This window comes from Aspergillus pseudotamarii, assembly GCF_009193445.1.
Source record: "Aspergillus pseudotamarii strain CBS 117625 unplaced genomic scaffold BDV38scaffold_39, whole genome shotgun sequence".
NCBI lineage: Eukaryota > Fungi > Ascomycota > Eurotiomycetes > Eurotiales > Aspergillaceae > Aspergillus > Aspergillus pseudotamarii.
The window spans coordinates 190,359-206,358 of NW_022475053.1; the positions used below are offsets into that span (position 1 = coordinate 190,359).

The window sequence follows — 16,000 nt, forward strand, 5'->3', positions numbered from 1 at the left end:
GAACGTCATTGCATACTCCATATATTCCACTTCTGGATGCTTCTGGCGGGTTTTACCATTGCGAACGTCGTCTCACTTGCGTCACGAGTATTATAAATGCCGTACGTCTAGGCTCTGAGTCTACCTGACTATGTAGTACACCTCAGGCTAGCATCGCCGAGATTGTCCATAAACTCGTCACTACAAGTCACTACTGGCGTGCGAGGTTATTCAACGAGCCTTTGGTTGGTGGGGTTAATTACCTGGTAGCATCAGAGGTCATACCGTGGGATTTGATGCTGCAGATACCAACCATGAAAGGTGAGTCCTTTCTCGGTAATTTTCACCCGATGTGGCTTTCTCTATAATATTTGGCACATGCTTGGACCATTGATAGATATCTGCCATTATCCCGAGTGAGGCTTGGGATTCCTCCCAATATGACATATGGCGGGAGTGATGCAGTCATCAACAGTCTCTTGATAATGGCGAGAACAACGACAGATGCCTATTTAGGCGGAGCTGCATTCCCGTCGATTGTTCTTCGAAATCGGACATTCTTATGCATTGATTAATAAAGATGTCATTCAAATGCGCATAGAAGGCCATGGTTGAATTAGAAATGTTCTCGATCGCTTTACATTCGAAATCGGGAATAAAGGAAAACCTCCGATTAAGACCGAGTCGGAACCCAAGGAACATTCGCCATCGAGGGACAATGACTTCATAGTGATCGACAACCATGGACGAAGGACTATGAACCTCTCGCAATTGAAATTCCTTCCCACGTTCAACCCTGGCTCGGAACCTCGGGCCTCAGAACGTCCGATTGCTCTGCTGTCATATCGGATGGATATTTGCATTACATCCGCACCTGTCATATACGACACCAGGCGGTTAGAGAGCCACTATAAAAAATGGAAAAGGAAAAAGAAAGGTGAGACAGGTTTTCATTCCACATCTGATATACATCATGCGTAATAGTTGTCTCCATACAATATTCTGACGTATTTAGTCTCCATTTCTCTGGTTTCAATTGGGTACAATCTCAGTTCCCTTTTATCATATACCGTTTCTCGTCACTTTCTATGGTTCCATGCACGGTTATTAATATCACCGAAACTAATTCTAAACCATTTGTTATTCCATTATTCTTTAGACTCGGCACATATGGTTACGAGTGTCAGAATTAACCTCCAATGATAGAAGATCAATTTTGACACAAGAATACCATCAATAGCAACGTCATGATGGACGTGCAGCCAGAAGGACACCTATCTCGAGATACTGCCTCTGATCTGTCATCTGTGTCAGCCTCCAGCTCTAGTATATCTTCAGATTCAAGCCCAGCCCAGAATGCAGAGTTCAATGAGACCGAAAAGCCAAGTCAGTCAGGATCGTTGAACAGACGCCTCACTGAAGATGAGATCGTACGTGTACTCTCTCGGCGACGTACCGGAGGATCTGAGGAAGATACGGAAGGGGAGACCGAGGATATGACTCAGATCATGAAACTTGTTTCGCGAATGTTTGGTCATGAGAGGAAGAGTAACTCCGACGAAGAAAAGACGAGGCATCTTGGGGTCGTATGGAAGCACCTAACTGTGAAGGGTGTTGGACTTGTAAGCAATTTCTCACTCTTTACGCTGAAGCAAATGCAAAGCAAAGCTCTTATACATTTTAGGGTGCTGCCATTCAACCAACGAACGCAGAGATCCTCCTTGCTTTGCCTCGAAAGATCAAGAGCCTTTTAACTCGTGGCAGGAATAAACCCCCATTGCGCACTATCATAGATGATTTTACAGTAAGTCACTAGTATGGTGGCCGGGCAATAGAGATCTCACATATTCTTTGACAGGGTTGCGTGCGGCCTGGGGAAATGCTGCTGGTTCTTGGCCGGCCCGGCTCGGGGTGCTCAACTTTTTTGAAAGCGATTGGGAACCAAAGATCAGGGTACAAAAGCGTCAAAGGTGACGTACGCTATGGGGGTACCGATGCTCAAACTATGGCGGATAAGTACCGCTCTGAGGGTATGTCGTAACTCTCCCCAGTTTGGACCTCTAGATGAATAGACCACCCACTCAGATGCTTCAGTGCTCTACAATCCCGAGGATGATCTTCACTACCCAACCTTGACGGTACGGGACACTTTGTTATTCGCTTTGAAGACTCGGACTCCGGATAAGGAATCACGCCTCCCCGGGGAGTCTCGAAAAGAGTATCAGGAGACATTCTTATCTGCCATTGCTAAGCTATTCTGGATTGAGCATGCCCTTGACACAAAGGTGGGCAACGAGCTAATCCGCGGAATTTCTGGAGGTGAAAAGAAGCGTGTCTCTATTGCAGAGGCAATGGTGACTCGCGCATCCACCCAGTCTTGGGATAATTCAACGAAGGGACTCGACGCAAGTACAGCACTGGAGTATGTGCAAAGCTTGAGAAGCCTGACTGATATGGCACACGTCTCCACACTTGTCGCTCTTTATCAAGCTTCTGAGAACCTATACAAACTCTTCGATAAGGTGATCTTCATAGAAGAAGGCAAATGTGTCTACTACGGCCGTGCTGAGTCTGCCCGCCACTATTTTGAGAGCCTGGGGTTCGAGTGCGCCCCTAGGTGGACGACCCCAGACTTTTTGTTATCGGTCACTGACCCACAAGCTCGTCGTGTCCGGCAGGGATGGGAAGACCGAATCCCTCGAACTGCAGAAGAGTTTCGGAAAATCTACCGCAAGAGTGATGTCTATAAGGCCACCCTAGCTGACAATGAAGGTTTCGAGGAAGAACTAGAGTCTCATAAAGAGGAACGCGAAGCTGCCAGAAAAGAATCGAGGAAGAAAAACTACACTGTTTCATTCTACCACCAGGTTGCTATTCTAACGCATCGTCAATTTCTCATCATGTATGGCGACAAGACGACCCTAATAGGTAAATGGGTGATCTTGACCGGACAAGCCCTCATAACTGGCTCACTGTTCTATGATTTGCCCCAGACAAGGTCAGTTAGTATGATACATATTTTTTCTTGAGGTATATATGCAGCTGATATCCAATTTAGTGCCGGCGTATTCACAAGAGGGGGTGTGATGTTCTATGTTTTACTTTTTAATGCTCTACTTGCGATGGCCGAACTAACGGCGTTTTTCGATACCCGACCAGTTATTTTAAAACACAAAAGCTTGTATGTATAAAGGATGTTTTTCGATTCTAGCAAAATGCTGACAGACTCAGCTCTTTCTATCGACCTTCTGCTTTCGCTCTGGCCCAGGTGATCGTTGATATTCCCATAATATTCGTCCAAGTTACGCTGTTTGAGCTGATTGTATATTTGTACGTCCAATTAAACTCGAGGATACTCACATGGCTAAGTTACTAATTGTATGTCTAGCATGGCCAACCTTTCAAGAACCGCTTCTCAGTTCTTCATCAATTTTCTGTTCATATTCACCCTGACGATGACTATGTACTCCTTCTTTCGCACTATAGGAGCATTATGCGGCTCCCTTGACATTGGTATGCTAGAAGCTCTTCTCCTTATTCTCCTTATTTCGATGAAGAAGATGCTTATTGATATTAAAAGCCACGCGTGTTACTGGTGTTGCTATCCAAGCACTCATCGTCTACACAGGTAAGACTAGAAAGGATCGTGCTTCTAAGCAACTATCTGACTACTTTGCTTTAGGCTATCTTATACCACCTTGGAAAATGCACCCATGGCTGAAATGGCTTATCTGGATTAATCCCGTACAATATGCTTTTGAAGGGATTATGTCAAACGAATTTTATAGTTTGGACATTCAATGTGAGCCACCGAGCATTGTACCGGATGGTCCGAATGCAGCTTCTGGACACCAAACCTGCGCCATTCAAGGGAGTGGTGTCAACCAGCTAATTGTTAGGGGTTCCAATTACATCAAGAGCGCATTTACATACAGTAGGTCTCATTTGTGGCGCAACTTCGGTATCATAATCGCGTGGTTAGCTCTGTTCATTGCATTGACCATGCTTGGAATGGAGCTTCAAAAGCCCAACAAAGGGGGTAGTGCCGCTACTATATTCAAAAGAGGCGAGGAGCCAGAAACTGTGAAACGAGCCCTCGAGAATAAGGAACTGCCAGAGGACGTGGAAACTGGGAATAAAGAGAAGGGAGTTGGCGGTAACATGAACGAATCTATGTCAGATGGCTCTGGAGAGGTCACAGGCATTGCTCGGAGTACATCAATATTTACTTGGAGAAACGTGAACTATACAATCCCGTACAAAGGCGGAGAGAAACAGCTTTTACAAGATGTGCAGGGCTATGTCAAGCCTGGACGCCTTACAGCTCTAGTGGGCGCTTCTGGGGCAGGGTCAGTTATATGTTTATCATCAAGACCGTAACTAGTTATGAGGAAGTTTACTGACTAATTCGATATTGAATAGGAAGACTACACTTCTCAACACATTGGCCCAACGAATAAACTTTGGTGTCGTTACTGGTGAGTTCTTAGTTGATGGGAGGTGAGTACTATATACACTGCTTCTCTGCTTCTCTGTTTCTCTAACTCACTTTCTCTCTTAGGCCTCTTCCAAGAAGCTTCCAAAGAGCAACTGGGTTTGCCGAGCAGATGGATATCCATGAGCCTACAGCTACCGTGAGAGAATCCTTGCGGTTTTCAGCGCTTCTTCGTCAGCCTAAGGAGGTACCCATTCACGAAAAATATGACTATTGCGAGAAAATTCTTGACCTCTTAGAAATGAGATCAATTGCAGGAGCTACCGTTGGCTCTGGGGGTATCGGATTGAGTGAAGAACAGCGTAAGAGACTGACCATAGCCGTTGAATTAGCAAGTAAACCGCAGCTATTGCTCTTCCTGGACGAGCCAACCTCTGGTCTTGATTCTCTGGCCGCCTTCAATATTGTGCGCTTCCTTCGACGGCTTGCAGACGCTGGTCAGGCAATTCTGTGTACAATTCACCAGCCTTCTGCGGTGTTGTTCGAGCACTTTGACGACCTATTACTGTTGCAAAGTGGGGGCAAGGTTGTCTATAATGGTGAGCTGGGGCAAGATTCCAGCAAACTCATTAGTTACTTCGAGCGGAACGGAGGCAAGAAGTGTCCCCCCCATGCGAATCCTGCAGAGGTACTGTACCCAATAATCTGCCACGAAATAAATACTATTCGAACTAACACACCTCTCAGTACATGCTTGAGGTCATCGGTGCCGGTAATCCTGATTATGAAGGCCAAGATTGGTCCGAAGTCTGGGCCAGAAGCTCTGAGAACAAGCGATTGACGGAGGAAATTGAGAGCATCATTCAATCACGCCGGAATAAGAATGAGGGAGACAATGATGACGATCGCCGCGAGTATGCTATGCCCATCGGGGTGCAGGTCGTAGCAGTAACAAAACGTGCCTTTGTTGCTTACTGGAGATCTCCTGAATACAATCTCGTATGCGGGCCCCAAGATTCTCCCTCTACGGGTTGCTAACCATTTCACTAGGGAAAGTTCCTTTTACACATATTTACAGGTTTATTCAATACTTTCACTTTCTGGCACTTAGGAAACAGCTACATTGATATGCAATCTCGGTTGTTTTCTATATTTATGACACTCACTATAGCGCCACCACTAATCCAGCAACTGCAGCCGCGGTTCCTCCATTTCCGGAATCTATACGAGTCTCGCGAGGCAAATTCCAAGATATACTCATGGGTTGCATTTGTAACTAGTGCTATTCTCCCCGAACTGCCGTATTCAATCGTTGCCGGTTCTATCTACTTCAATTGCTGGTACGCATGGCATTCCAACCCCTAGCCAAAAGTACACCTGCGCTCATTCAGATAACAGGTACTGGGGCGTCTGGTTCCCCCGAGACTCATTCTCTTCGGGCTATGTCTGGATGCTTCTAATGCTTTTTGAGATGTTCTATGTGGGATTCGGCCAGTTCATTGCCGCCCTTGCCCCTAACGAACTCTTCGCCTCCCTCCTCGTACCTTGTTTCTTTATATTTGTCGTATCCTTCTGCGGAGTTGTTGTTCCGTACAAGGCTCTGATCCACTTCTGGCGGTCGTGGATGTACTGGCTCACCCCGTTCCACTACCTCCTGGAAGGATTTCTCGGAGTTGTAACCCATAATGTCCCGTTGCGATGTGTCTCGAGAGAAGTGTCTCAGTTCAGCCCGCCGCCAGGAGAGACTTGCCAAAGTTATGCCGGTCCCTTTGCGCAGCAAGCTGGAGGTTACGTGCAAGATGCGGGCAATGGACTTTGCTCCTACTGTCCGTATTCGGATGGCGATACTTTTGTAAGTCGGGTCCCCTTCTCCCGAGTTCTTTTATTGAATGTCACATATACTGAGTTATTTACAAGGCCGCCGAAAGCTTCAATGTATATTACTCTCACAAGTGGAGAGACTATGTAAGTCTAAAATTTCCTTACTTCCACTTGGTCATTCTCTATTAGCTTCCAGTTAAGCTGATGTTTCTACTTATAACAGGGTATCTTTTGGGCATTTGTCATGTTTAACTTTGCTGCTGTTTATGTGTTCTCGTGGCTTTATCTGCATGGCATAAGGGATATCAAGAAGTGGTTTAGTACAAGGAAAGCCAAAAGGGGGGCACAGGCGTAGAATGGTTCGGATCCTTTGTCTTTGTTTTTCTCATGCTCAAGCCTGTCTAATGTATTATATGGCATAATTATAATAAAATGTACTAATAGCTCTATATCAAGGACGGTTTCCACTAAAGATGTATATTTCATTAGGGCTTTAACTCCAGTAGTTATGGGAGGATACATCAGGCGACGGTTAGAGGTTGAAGGAAAGAGTACTATATTAATACTAGAGTCAATTGTAAACAATATGAGTTGATGAGGTGAATAAGCAGCACAGACTTTCACAAGCGCCTACTATTTACCGGTACAATTATAGATAGATTCCATGAGTTTCTTGTTAATAACTCCCATATCCATCTGTTACTAAAGTATATATATATATATGTGTGTGTGTGTCATAACAATCATTTTGGCCCCAACCCCAGCATTCAATAAATTTACATCAGTATCTGACCATGGATTTGTAACCAGCATCCACTTGGATTTCTAATACATCAATGTTCACATCTATAAGAGATTCATCATATTACAATATCCCTTCAACAACACATCCATAACCATACTATACAGAGCAAATCCCCATATCCCCAACTAGACAACACAAAAAAAAAATCCCATCAACCATGCCCAAAGTCCTCATCACCGGCGCCAACGGCTACATCGGCAATGCCGTAGCCCGCGCCTTCGTCCGAGCCGGCTGGATCACATACGGACTCATCCGATCCAAGGCCACAGCAACATCCCTCGCCGTGGAAGAAATCATCCCCATAATCGGCAGCATCGACGACACCGCTTCACACGAAACCATCCGTAACGCACTTCCACAAACACTAGACGCCATCATCTCCACCACAGAAAACATCAACGATTACATCCCGCACTACAACAACACAATCCATCTCCTGCGAACCTTGGCCACAGCTAGTTCTGCGAACGGCGTCCGTCCAATTGTCCTCTTCTCATCTGGCTGCAAGGACTACGGCATAGGACCTCATTATGACGGGGATGTTGCGCTAGCACCCCATACTGAAGAAAGCCCTCTTAACCCTCCGGGTATCCTCGCCGATAGAACATATCACTCGTTGAAGTTCCTCGAACACAGGGATGTCTTCTCCCCTGTTGTTGTCCGACCGACGAACGTATACGGTAGATCGGCGAGCTACTATCGGGGATTCTTCGAGGCTGCGGCCCAGAGTGTCGATGCGAAACAACCGTTGTTGATACCTGTGTCGCCTAGCTCGATTTGTCATGCGCTTCATGTTGATGACTGTGGAGATGCCTATGTTGCTATTGCGGGACATCCGCATCGAGAGGAGGTCGAGGGGGAGATCTTTAATATCTCCTCGCGGAGATACGAGACCGTCGATGAGATTGCTAAGAATCTGGTTGCTGAGTATGGTATCGCTGCTGGAGTGAAGTATGTTGAGCCTGGGTCGTTGGCGTCGGCTGAGAATCTGTGGCCCCCGGCTTTGATTGATTTCCCGCAGTGGACGGGATCGGAGAAGTTGAGGGCTGTGACTGGTTGGCGTGATGTTCGGCCGTTGTTTACTGAGGCCATTCATACGTATCGACTGGCTTATGAAGCGGCTGCGGTGGCGGGTCATGAGAATATTCAGAAGATGAAGGAACGGGTGGACTTGTTCAAGTCTACGATGGGGACAGTGATTTGATATCGTCGTGGTTGTATATAGCAAGCGAATTTGTATATGGTGTTTTCAGTGGCGTCAAATCATGCATATAAAGCCGCTTTTTTATTTTTCTTGTTTAAATAGAGTAGTTCAGTTCTTTGCAGGTTTGTGTATCATAAGATCTCATCTTAAAAGAAACCAGGCTTCGTCAACTTATTTTACATAGGAAAGACCTTTCAAAATTACCTTTTAATATCCACCCTATCGTGGTCCCCATCCCAAGTAACAGAAATGCTCACACTTTTAGCGATTCCCCTCTAGATCTTTCCGACGCATCCAAACTTTCATGGATATTCTCCGATGCCTTGCTACCCAGCTCGATCTCCTCGATTGGCGTTTCGCCAAAGAAATTCTGCGTACTACCCGAGGCCTCAGGGTTTGGCTGTGTAGCCCCGGACTTCATTCTATGCCCTGATCGCCTCGAATGCAGTCTGCGAGCAGTGCCTCTTTTTCTAGATGACGAGGTAAGATGGAAGGTACCTGAATGGTCGCTGGCGAAGAGCTGTCGCGCGGAGGAAACAATAAACGATCGCAGACAGGGAATCGACGCGGTGATGATAACGAGATAGCTTTCGATCATCGCCCAACATGTGAGGTCGATGGCGCGCGCTGTGCTGCCCCAGGTAATGATCTGCTCGAGATATGTTGCTTTCATGATGGTTGCTACCATTGCACTGTTTGTGGTGAGCTTTGAATTAGGTATCTTTCAAGTTTCAAAGATTGATGAATGCCTCCGCCACAGATCAGATCCCTACTTACATCAAACCTAGACTCGTTAGAATCACTAAGCTGATCTTGACCCGGCGTCGTAATTTAAGATTCCAGAAGATATAGGACGGGTAGACGGAGAGGATCAAATCGGTTAAACCGTTGCAGGCTAGATTTCTTTTGAGTTTTCTTGAAAAAAACCGGCTGGAATTCGAGATGAATGACTTACAGCATTGGAAGTATCCATAATAGATTTGAACGTATTCATCCACGCACTCTGTTCTTTCCTCGAACTGGGGATCCCATATGCCTCGTATATCGCGACACTGTGTGAGGAGCAGTATAATTGCAATGAAGTTCACCACCTGCAGTGCTAGAAGCCCCCGCAAAATGATCTTAGAGACCTTCGTCGTCGAGAGAATAGGCAGCAGGTAGAGGATGAATGCCACTCGACCCATACAGGTACTGGCTATACCGAAAACTTGCAAAATGGCATAGTATTTCAAAGCATTGACCTGGTCCGAGTGGCTGTGCGTATCCAGACCATCACCAAAACCGTAGACGAGGACAGCAACGCTGAAAAGGATAGATGCGACGAGTGCGAGGAGCTGTTATATGAATTTTGACTAGTTAGCCATGCCTATTCGTCGAGTTTGACTACCTATAATCCTGAGATGCTCTTCTTACCAGAGCTGTAATCATTGCACAATCATCTCTCCCGAAATGGTGAAGCTTTAGTTTCGCCACAACCCGAAGGATCATAACCAGAATCGCTACCGCAGCAAGGGCCCATGTTCCCTCCAGGACTGATTTGCGATCGCCTGCCAGGGGAGCCATGTTGCACGGCTATTTGGCAGACTAATAATGGCTGCATTCTTTTCGCAGGGCAGCATCGAGCATAGAAGACAGAAGACGGACGCTGGGCTAGCAAGAAAGGCTGAATTCGAGTAAAATTCCCCAGATATGTCCCCCTTCGTATAATACCGTATATACTAGCCCCTGATAATCTAGACAAATACGAGGATTGGCCACTTGGGGTCAAATAGGCTTTGGCTGTGCGGATCGCAAACGGCATTCAGGATGGACGATATAGTGTTTCTCGGACCCACTTTCCCTCTTGGTTAAGGAATTAAGGTCACCGCTGCAGCTTTTCTAGAAGTCAACCACAGGTTCTACAGTTTGTTGTAGGCACGGAAACCCCGACAATTCCCCGTTATAGGTGGATCGAGCCAGGAATATATTTCCTATAAGGTATAGAGCTACGGGATTGACTTTGAAAGTTTACAAAGTAGTAGATTCTCAGTTGTAAGTTAATACCGAAATTACACCTTATCTAGATCTAGAGCTAACCGTATTCTACTTGAATGTGGTCGATAGACTTATATGGAGGAGTACTCGTCGGATGAAGGGCTTGTTGCACGCATTTAACTTGCAGAATTACGATCATCTAGGCCGACCACATGCTGGACGTGAGCTTATTTATGACCTTTTACCTCTCCTAGGTAGTAACTATTCATGAGTTTCTTCAGGATCGCTTGCTTTGACATAGGATAATTATTTTATCCGGCCCTGAACCCTAATCAACATTACTACGACTACATGATTGCGCATGTATGATTTGGTGGTGACGACTACCTACGAAGGCACTTAATTTACTCCGTAGAGAACAAACTACAGGATTCACTGTTTCAATCTTAATTCAATCCGCTGCATATTCGTGTTAATGGAGAATGGTATGTGAATACAGCCCTTCGAGCGTAAATATACCCGTGACCTCTCTATCGCGACTTCCCCTACCCTGAGCGAGTCATTCCCCACTATGATCAGTGCTAGGTACGACCTTGGAGCTGGCTTGCCACAAGGCTACCAGCTCCGGTCATTTTCGTCATGCTCCACCCTAAAGCAATTGCAGAGCGTGGTGAAATCTATCTATGGCCAGCTGGAACAGAATGATTGGCAAGGAAATCAATGGCTAGTTATCAGGGGTATGTCACAAGCCGCCATTGACAAGCTGAGCAATGCCCCCGACTGCCTGTCGGACATCGTGTTTCGGTTTATGTGGATTGGGACAATGGGACTTATCAAAGTAGTCCCATCTATTCCACATGGTCTGACCACATCTAGTGTGGACCACTACATCGATCGGCAGTGCATTCGGATGGGTGTAGCAGACAGCGACCTTGTTTGGGGACATACAGTTACGATACCTGGCACTGTTACTACCCATGGTAAACAGCCGGACGACTGTTTTTACCCTCCCAACCGCCAGCCTCTGGGTGGCCAGTTCAATGGCTGGCCGTCGCTCGTGATAGAAACGGGCGTTTCAGAGTCTTTGTCAAAGCTCCAGCGAGACGCCACTTGGTGGTTCCAAAACTCCTTTGGGGACACCAGAATAGTTATTCTCGTCTCAATAAAAGCAGTCACTAAGACAATCACGTTCGAGAAATGGCAGCTTGCGCCTTCAAGCATCCCAAGACCCGTTACAAGGCAAGCAATCCATCAGCTACGCCAACAATCCAACCTGATGCCCCCTCTTGTCCGGCAGCAGGCGAACAGCCAGCTCGCCTTCTCTATTCAGGAAGTAATCATTACGCCTACATCAATTACAGGAGGACCTCTTGTGATCCCTTTCAAAGCCATGTTTAGTCGGCAGCCTACGGGAGCAGAAGGCGATATAGTTATCAACGACCAGGGCTTTCGTACCATTACGCGGTTTATTTAAGTGGATCTTGGTATTTCTGTCATTTTAGCGAACCGACCATGCATTCTGCTGTCTATGGCTTTTAACGCGCTCTGAATATCGTACTGGGGATTATTTTTATTTGGCAATTCAATGCAATATGCTGTTAGCTCTTCAGATGAACTGTGTACTCCTTTAAAGAGTGGCCCGCACGTGTCGACTGTTAACAGTATATTAGATAGAGTACTAATCCCTACTTCAAAGCAAATATAAACTAAAATAAACTAGGTATAGTCAAGGCTCACTGCATAAGGCAGCGATGCACAACGTGGAAAGACCACGCATAACCATGGACTTTCCACCGTCGCCTACAGTTACTCCGTATTACAACCCATAAAAGCACAATAAGAGCAGACGCTGGTGATACTATATATAATCAAGTTAAGTCCAAATATTCTCTGTTGTATAGTCACGTCTTTATACAGAAATACTGTAATGAGTAGTTAGACTACATAATGATATGTCGTGCATGCAAGAGAGCCAGCTTCAAAATTGATCGATTGGTTCTGGTTGTTGAAGGCTCCCGCTTTCACCTGAACCCATGACAACTTCGAATCTCCAGGCAAAACGGTACACGATCTAACGAAGATCGACACTCGAGCGAGCTACTAACTTTAGATAAAAGTCTGCCCATTGACCACAAAACAGGGTAAACAGGCGCTGTGATGGGGCTACCTCAGCAAACCGAAGCAGGTTCTCATCCCGTGTTAGGGCAAAAATCTGGAGGCTGGGCCCAAGCAAGTCCCTGGTACCTGGGCCCCCTAATAATTAGCCCGACAGCTTATGTATCAGATACCCAATCAGCACGTGTTTATCGACCCACTCACCCTAATCCTCCAACTAATGGAGAGATCCATCCAGGATACTAAGCTAATCTCCAATCCGTCCAGCCACCACCACAAGGACTGAAATCAACATGGCTGGGCCACGTCGTGCTACCTCGTTTTCCACTCTTATACTGGAGACTCCCATACATTCCATTCCTTTCTCCCTCTGATATCCCTTGGAATGCTTCTGGGGATTTCGAGAAAATCAATTCACCCCACCAACTCATTTATCGATAACCCGATTGAATAGATCGATTGTTTACCATCGGTCTTTTGGTTCCGATCTTCACCTGTCCTTCTTTATCCCTGTGATCTTAATTCCGACGGGGCCTTATTCTATTCTTAAATTGCGAGACAAATAATTAAACATATCTTCGGACCACCAAGATGAAAAAGAACAATGCCATCGCACTCATTATCATCATCCTTTTCCTCATACTCGCCGTCGCCGGCTTCGGAATCTACGCCATGCAAAACCACGTCTCATTCTTCTCGAAGAAGAGAGCCGTCGATGAAGAAAGTGCAGAGGAAGGAGGATAGTCTGCGATAAAAATTTCCGAACTCTGGATTTTACTCAACTTTTATCTGACGACGCACGATGTCGCAAGTATTCATTCATACCTCGGCACAACCCGACTCGGGCTATTGACTCCATGCCCTCCCCCCACCGGAACACGCATTCCAACCCCCCCGAGCCGCTATGGATTGTTTTTCTCCAACTACCCTTAATTTATCTCGGATACTGCCGATCGGACTTTCTATATTATGCTACGCTACACTATACATACGTCCTATAAATATCGGGTCAGATGGGTTTTGATTATGGGATCATGAACTGCGATGCGAGGAACTTTGATGCTGATTATGTTTATGTTTATGTTTCTGGTTACGTTTTATGGCTTGATATGAGTTTATGTGACTTTTGGGTATTCCTTTCATGTTGCTTTCCGTTATTGATGACTTTTGTTGGAAAAGTATTGGTGTTCATATTGTTCTTGAGCTGCGGTTATATATCGATTTTGGGATACGTTGACATGATTTTATGATGTGCATATGTTTTATGTGGATTGATGGGATTGTATCATATGTTTGGTAGATTTGAGATATAAGTATCTATTTCCTTTGATGAGATAATGAGATGCAATTGATGCTGCATGTTGATTTTCAGGAGTTGACCATTGATATAAAGAACTCAAATGTGTATCATTATATTTTATGTTAAGAACGCTCAACGTACGAATACAGTCTAGATACCTGCGCACTATCCGATGATTTTAAGCCCACCCTTGGTCTTTCCAGGCTTTCTAATTCCATCATGCTTGACTTTTCCTCCACCGTGGCCGCCCCCCGAGCCACCTCCACCGCCGTGCTTTTTACCATTCTTTGCGTTAGCCACCGGACGGACCTCAGTAGTGGCGCGGCGGAGTAGGACAGGATGGGACCCAATATACTTCCCTTGCATTTCCCTCGCGGCTTTGAAATAGTCATCTCCGTCACTGAAACTGACGAACCCATACCCTTTGCTCTTCTGAGTGCGTTTGTCGCGGATCACCCGGGCTTTTTGGACGGACGTGTACTTCGCGAACGCCTTCAGCAATGAATCGTCCGTGACTTCGCCGGCAAGGTTTCCTACAAAAAGACGGAAATGTGCGGGGTCCCATTCCAGAAGAGTTGAGTCGGTCCAGGTTTGCCCCCCACCAGCCCGAGCAACGGTCGTCTGCGGCTCGGCCTGGCCTGCAACGGGTGCCGGAGTGGTAGCTGCTGTAGCGGTGCCGGAGGGGGTATTGACACCGGAGCCGGCGCCGGATACCGCGTATCCGTCTCGGCGGCCAGGAACCTTGCTTGTCGCCTGTGTTTCGTCTCTGTTCGCATAGGCACTTTGCCATTGTGCAATCTGTGCTTCTGTCTCCGGATCTAAACCAGATTCATTGCGCCCAAAGTTCTTCCCGCGCATACCATAATTGTTTGCTTGGTCAGCTCCCGGAGCGGAGAAGGGATTCTGAATCCGAGGCACGGACGGACCATATGTGTTTTCATTATACTGGGCAGAGCCATAGTACGAGGTTCCGCTTTGGTAAGTTTGTTGTGGTTGCGAATAGTAGCTACCGTAGCCTGCCGTAGTGGGGGTGGAGTATCCGGCTGAGGCGGCTGGTGGAGCGGATACGACGGGGCTACTGGTACGGTAAGGTTGACTAGAAGCTACGGAGCGTGGTGCAAATGCTGTGAAAGCATTGTAGCCTGTCCGAGGCCCGCTGCCGCCATATCCATTGCTGGTCCCTGCGGACGAATACGATGGCGCAGCCGAGTATGCGGGCTGAAACGATGCAGGGGAAGGGGATGCTGTATTTGGTGGCCGCGGTGGCAGCGAAGACGGTGCTTGCTTCAGACCTGGAGGTGGCGGAAAGGACATGATGAATGGAGAGTTCGAATAGAGACGATGGATGTGATGCGCCGTATGCAAATTAGCCAGACACGTACCTTCAGGGCTTGACTGACGTAGCAGTCTCACGCCAGACGTCACGCCTGAAAAGGGTCCTGAGTTCTAATGTAGACAGAAGGTCGGTGTCCCGAAGGTGGAATATGTGATGTTTTGAGGTATTACTGGATGGTATTGCGACTTCACGGGGTGGTTGACGAGATGGAAGTATTGAATTTCCCTTCGAAGTATAGAGTTGAGTCGCAAGGCAATCAAATAAGTGACTGAAGCATAGAAAACAAGATGTATAGTTTTTGATGTCAAGGATGGGGATTGTTCAGATATGGATTCGAGAATGAAGTTGGTCACCCAGATCTTGATCAAAATGTTAACGGCGAAGAACTTACTTAGGCGTTGGGAGTGGAAAAAAAGACCCAAGTGGTCCGCCCTGCTTGCCGTAGAGATAGAGTTATTTACGGGGAAATAATGTTCCTCAGCCACAAATGTGCAGCCACAGTGTCTTTGTCAGCACTTTTTTTCACAATAGCGTCATTGTCTCATCAGCCCCGACGGATTTGCACCCCCACCCTATGCCTCTTTCGGCAAGGCAATAGCCGACCATTAACGTGATCAGACGGTCATGAAGGTGGGATAATATTCCCGTAAGCTCATTTAATTATCCCACGGCATTTGGGAGGGAGTGTTTATCTACGGGGGTACACATTGATTGCCGACAAATAAAGCCCGAAGAGACAAATTTCCGGAGGGGACGATGGTTGGTGTAGAAGGGCGGACATGATTTGATCCGTGCCCGAATCTGCTTCACCGAAGGTACCTGTTTTTTTTTTTTTTTTTTTTTTTTTTTGACCCTGAACATTCGCTGCGGCGGTTTTTGTTTGCATTTCCTTTCACTGCAGCAGCGCTTCTGCCCCTCCATGTGCCCCGCCATCGGTACAGCTGCAATGCTCCGTCATCTCCGAAGCAAGCTACTGTATCATAAAAAAAAAGTTATGTATGCGTCACTGACTGTAAAGAGTGTTTCTTTGA

The 16,000-nt window shown here is 46.5% G+C and overlaps 5 protein-coding genes across 5 annotated transcripts; 3 read left to right on the forward strand and 2 right to left on the reverse strand.

The window, feature by feature from the left end:
- Positions 1–944: 944 nt before the first annotated feature.
- BDV38DRAFT_294280 (putative ABC transporter) lies at positions 945–6,590 on the forward strand (the record flags this gene model as incomplete). Its single annotated transcript, XM_032062461.1, has 16 exons — positions 945–1,601; positions 1,664–1,783; positions 1,838–2,009; positions 2,074–2,977; positions 3,038–3,160; positions 3,211–3,309; positions 3,368–3,492; positions 3,560–3,607; positions 3,662–4,328; positions 4,402–4,479; positions 4,541–5,102; positions 5,162–5,413; positions 5,465–5,754; positions 5,813–6,266; positions 6,332–6,379; positions 6,459–6,590. Exons 1-16 carry the CDS (start codon positions 1,227–1,229, stop codon positions 6,588–6,590), a joined length of 4,449 nt encoding a protein of 1,482 aa, XP_031911921.1. The 5' UTR covers positions 945–1,226.
- Positions 6,591–7,197: 607 nt separating this feature from the next.
- Positions 7,198–8,244, forward strand: BDV38DRAFT_294282 (NAD-dependent epimerase/dehydratase family protein; the record flags this gene model as incomplete). Its single annotated transcript, XM_032062462.1, has 1 exon — positions 7,198–8,244. One exon carries the CDS (start codon positions 7,198–7,200, stop codon positions 8,242–8,244), a length of 1,047 nt encoding a protein of 348 aa, XP_031911922.1.
- Positions 8,245–8,497: 253 nt separating this feature from the next.
- BDV38DRAFT_284539 (uncharacterized protein) lies at positions 8,498–9,807 on the reverse strand (the record flags this gene model as incomplete). Its single annotated transcript, XM_032060293.1, has 4 exons — positions 8,498–8,936; positions 9,022–9,139; positions 9,200–9,578; positions 9,658–9,807. 4 exons carry the CDS (start codon positions 9,805–9,807, stop codon positions 8,498–8,500), a joined length of 1,086 nt encoding a protein of 361 aa, XP_031911923.1.
- A 982-nt stretch (positions 9,808–10,789) lies between these two features.
- BDV38DRAFT_272515 (uncharacterized protein) lies at positions 10,790–11,692 on the forward strand (the record flags this gene model as incomplete). Its single annotated transcript, XM_032057502.1, has 1 exon — positions 10,790–11,692. The coding sequence occupies one exon, from the start codon at positions 10,790–10,792 to the stop codon at positions 11,690–11,692; it is 903 nt and encodes a 300-aa protein (XP_031911924.1).
- Positions 11,693–13,798: 2,106 nt separating this feature from the next.
- On the reverse strand, positions 13,799–14,947 carry BDV38DRAFT_284541 (RNP domain protein; the record flags this gene model as incomplete). The annotated part of the gene is made up of 1 exon (XM_032060294.1): positions 13,799–14,947. One exon carries the CDS (start codon positions 14,945–14,947, stop codon positions 13,799–13,801), a length of 1,149 nt encoding a protein of 382 aa, XP_031911925.1.
- Between the last annotated feature and the right edge of the window lie 1,053 nt (positions 14,948–16,000).